The sequence below is a fragment of the Amaranthus tricolor genome, chromosome 12, assembly GCF_026212465.1.
Source record: "Amaranthus tricolor cultivar Red isolate AtriRed21 chromosome 12, ASM2621246v1, whole genome shotgun sequence".
NCBI classification, from domain to species: domain Eukaryota; kingdom Viridiplantae; phylum Streptophyta; class Magnoliopsida; order Caryophyllales; family Amaranthaceae; genus Amaranthus; species Amaranthus tricolor.
This window is the reverse complement of record NC_080058.1, coordinates 15437537-15441470: the sequence shown is the minus strand read 5'-3', so window position 1 is coordinate 15441470 and position 3934 is coordinate 15437537. Positions and strand designations below refer to the sequence as shown.

The window sequence follows — 3934 nt, the reverse complement described above, 5'->3', positions numbered from 1 at the left end:
AAGTCATCTCCGAACTTAAAAAACATCTCTACCGTTAGCCAACGTTATAGTTTGCCTAGTCACAGCCTCAACCTTATACCTATATGTGGTACCTCCCAAACAACAGTAAGTACAACCTTTATTTGAGAGGAGAGCAAGATACATCTGCCTATTTACTTTGTAAGTGGAACACTCCTAGATGCAAAATCCAAGTACACTATGATAGAATTGCTAGTTTATGCTATGGTGGTGGCTGCCATGAAACAAAAAGCCTACTTCAATACCCATCAAGTAGTGGTGCTAACAAATTTAACACATGAAAAAATCCTAGACAAGCTAGAGAAGCTTGCTTCTTCAGCCAAATGGAGTTGTAGAACTCAACGGATTGCGTTTAAAATACTGAAAAACCATCAAAGGACAGACACTTTTGTAGAATTTGTTCCCTCGCAGGAAAAGGGACCAATCTTACAACACCTTATAGATGGGTCATCCAAAACTATAGGAGCGGGAGTAGGATTAGTCTTAATAACTCGAGAGAAAAACAATAGAATATGCATTAAAGTTCCAATTCAAAGCAAAGAATAATATAATTTAATTTTAGTAATATGATCTATTATATGTTTAATTAAAGCACTTCTCTAATTTTTCAGTATTGAATTTGAAAGTTGTATTTTGAGTATTAATATTATAAGAGCAAAAGGAATCAATTAGAAGTTGTATTTTGTATTTGACAGCAAAAAAAAATAAAAAATGTTAAAGAGATTCCACAACAGACGTGACGATGGATGATATAGACTAGGAAAAAGAAGCATTAAATTGGTTTTGTTAAAAATCAATATCTATATATACATTGGGTTAATGTATAACACTATAACTTTCTTTGTCCTCACAAATTCTGCTATGAATTCTGCAGTTCCAAGTATTGATAAAATGAAAATGCTATCTACACTTCACGTCTTCAGTCATATAATCCTTCCTGCTCCCATACATCTACTAGAAATTCTACCATTTCCTGCCATTCCGAAAAAATTAATTCGATAAGCATCATCTGGTATGGGACGTCCAAAACCTTAACTTAATGTGATATGGCTTGACCACAGATCAGCTCTACTTACCGATAATGGGATGGGACGCCTGAATCGCTCCCTGGAGCTGAGCAAGCTGTCATACGTAGCATTCAGACTGTGAAACATGAATTTCTATGAAGGTAAGAAACTAGATTTCATATTGTGAAAGCACTGAATGAACCAGCCGAAACAATCACATCAAGTGTCAAGCAATAGATAACTTTTTCGGTATCATGAATAAGGATTAAGATACATCACCTATTCGACTTGCTCCCCTAGAAACTCTGAACCCATCTCTAAAATGTCACTCAGTATAGTGACTACGACAGCCTTTTATGTTGTTCAAAGTGGGCAAAATGTAGTAAGCATGAGGATGTTTACAAGCATAAGACTTGGCCAGTTTATGACAAGTTTGTAGTGTGAAATAGTGCCAAATATTGAAACACGAGATTCAAGGCATAAGCAAGTGACTCATTTCAAGAGCATATTGAATTGAATTAAAAACACTTAAACGATGTGATATCTGAGGGAAGGTGAAGCAAGTGACTCATTTCAAGAGCAGCAAGATGGTAAATAGTAATGACCTGATTGTCGGTCCCAAGGCTTGATGATCTTCATTTGATTTTGTAGCCCCAATCCACTGAAGACGTAATTGAGTCCACAGAAGAAGACCTACCACCATGAAATCATGTTGTCATGAGAAAAACAATTAATGAAGAGAATTCACCTCTTAAAATGACTTTTCTACTAAAGGCATTACAACCCATTCAAAGACTTTAAAAATGCTTAACACAAAAATGGACATTTGATCCTACATCTTAAAATAACGGAGTCATAATTTCAAAAAAAAAAAAAAAAAAACAAAAAACAAAAAAAAAGAAAAAAAAAGAAAGAAAAGAAGGTTACCATGATTAACAAAGTCATTGTGGGAGCTCAAGCTCGCTGATCCTAGATCAGAGTAAAAACTGACATTTGACGTACTTAGCGAAGAAAGGCTTCGCTGTGATAGACCAAATGTGTCCAAGTCACCAGTGCTGGTGCCCCAAAAGTCATCCGATTGGCTCTGTTTCTCCACCACCAGTCCTTGGCATTGTAGTCCCTTGGGTAGATTATCATCAACAGTAGAAGCACGATTTGGTTTTGTACAGCCGCCCAAACAGCTACTGCTCTGTCACAACATAGGTTCATTTATGTGTACAACAAAACTATAAACAAATAGAAAAGGGTATAATTTACATATTTTCCTACATCAATATCTACTTGTCTTGATAGAGCATGGAAATCCTTTTTTCACATGGCGTTAGCCACTTCCAGTTAGGCACATAACACATAAGAATTGATCAATATGAATAAAGGTGTATATGAATGTTTGATTTCCTCAAAAACTCCCAAGTCCTAACGATTAATCTAGATCTTCAAGATCCACATGATCTAAGCAACACGGCATTAACTGAATATTAAAACAAAAGAGAATCACATTCAAAAAGTAAAGCAAAATTCTTAGCGACATTATACTTATATTTGGTTTACTAATTCATACAAACTAGAGGATAAAGCCATCAGTATTCTGCAAAATTCAAATCAGAGAAAAACTAAGATATAAGGCACTAGCCACTAAATCATAAAAATCAAACAAGAAATTCTATAAAAAAAATTGAAAATTAGGAAGCGAGTCAAGGTAATAAAAAACTTGTATTCACAAATGTATTCAGGACTGTAAGAAATCCAAAAAGACTTTTAGAATCAATTGTAACTCACAACTGAGCTAGGTTTAGGGTGCTTTAGAAGTCAAGGCAACAAAAAAACTTGTATTCACGAACGTATGCTCTTTGAAAGGTAGGAAGCAGGTCAAGAGAACAAAAAAACTTGTATGATGAACTTCTTCAAGCAAATGTGGCAGAGTTCAATGACTGATACAACCACTTTTTAACACTCTCAAAGATTCTGCTTCTTACATAAGAAATAAACCATCTCAAAGTGCATAAAAAGAAAATCCTAGGACTCAATTTGGTTCATGAATCCAATAAGAAACACAAGATGAATGATGCATGACATAGTGGCACTTAATGAGCCAAATCACAAGTACTTAGACAGACAATTTACATCCAAATTGACAGGAGACAATCAAAATGAAGTACACTTCTTTTGTTCAGTTTGCAATTAACACCTGATGAGCTCATATTTCTCAATTCTCCTCCTTCATAAACAACAGAAGCCACCATAGTTTAGTTTAGTCCATAAACTACCACTATCATCAGCAAATGGTAAATTTATTTAGCATTTACAAAATTCCAATCAGCATCACCAATTTTTTGATATTATCTAATCTAAACTGCTGTTCCTTCTAACAGTAAATCAAAATTCAAAATGAAAAAAATTCATCTTAAAGATAAAGTGATCCTAAAGATATATATAAATAAATAAACCGGCATTTTAAAAATTACCCATCACCTAAATCATCCAAAAGAATTGCCAAAAATATAATTTAAATTTTCCAAAAATAAACAATAAATCATTCAATAGAATAATAAAACTACATAACCCAACACCAAAAATTACTAATTTACTTGTAAACAAAGTATAAAGTATAAAGTTGTTAACTTTGATATCAGCAATGAAATTAGAAGAAGCAGATGACATAACCTAAACAAAATCATCATTCAGCATCACTTTTTTTTTCTATAAAAACTAATCTAAGCTACAGTTCCTTCCAACATAAAATCAAAATGAAAGAAATTTGGCTAAAAGAATAATTAAACAAGTATTAAAAAAATACTCATCTAATCATCAAAAAGAATAATAAAACTATAAAACTCAACAACACAAAATTACTACTTTACTAATAAATCAAACTATAAATCATAAATTTGTAAAGTTTGAAATCAGCA

General features: G+C 33.0%; 1 protein-coding gene across 2 annotated transcripts in view; it reads right to left on the bottom strand.

Moving 5' to 3' along the window:
- Positions 1-770: 770 nt before the first annotated feature.
- The window catches only part of LOC130828850 (uncharacterized), a 3432-nt gene continuing 268 nt past the window's right edge, over positions 771-3934 (bottom strand). The window contains exons 2-5 of one of the 2 annotated variants that reach the window (XM_057694867.1): positions 1953-2209; positions 1631-1718; positions 1095-1161; positions 771-991 (exon numbers count right to left, since the gene is read on the bottom strand). In XM_057694867.1, the coding sequence (XP_057550850.1) occupies positions 938-991; positions 1095-1161; positions 1631-1718; positions 1953-2209 (466 nt within the window). In that variant the 3' untranslated portion in view covers positions 771-937. The remainder of the gene's footprint in view (positions 992-1094; positions 1162-1630; positions 1719-1952; positions 2210-3934) is intronic. The other variant, XM_057694868.1, reaches the window with a different exon arrangement.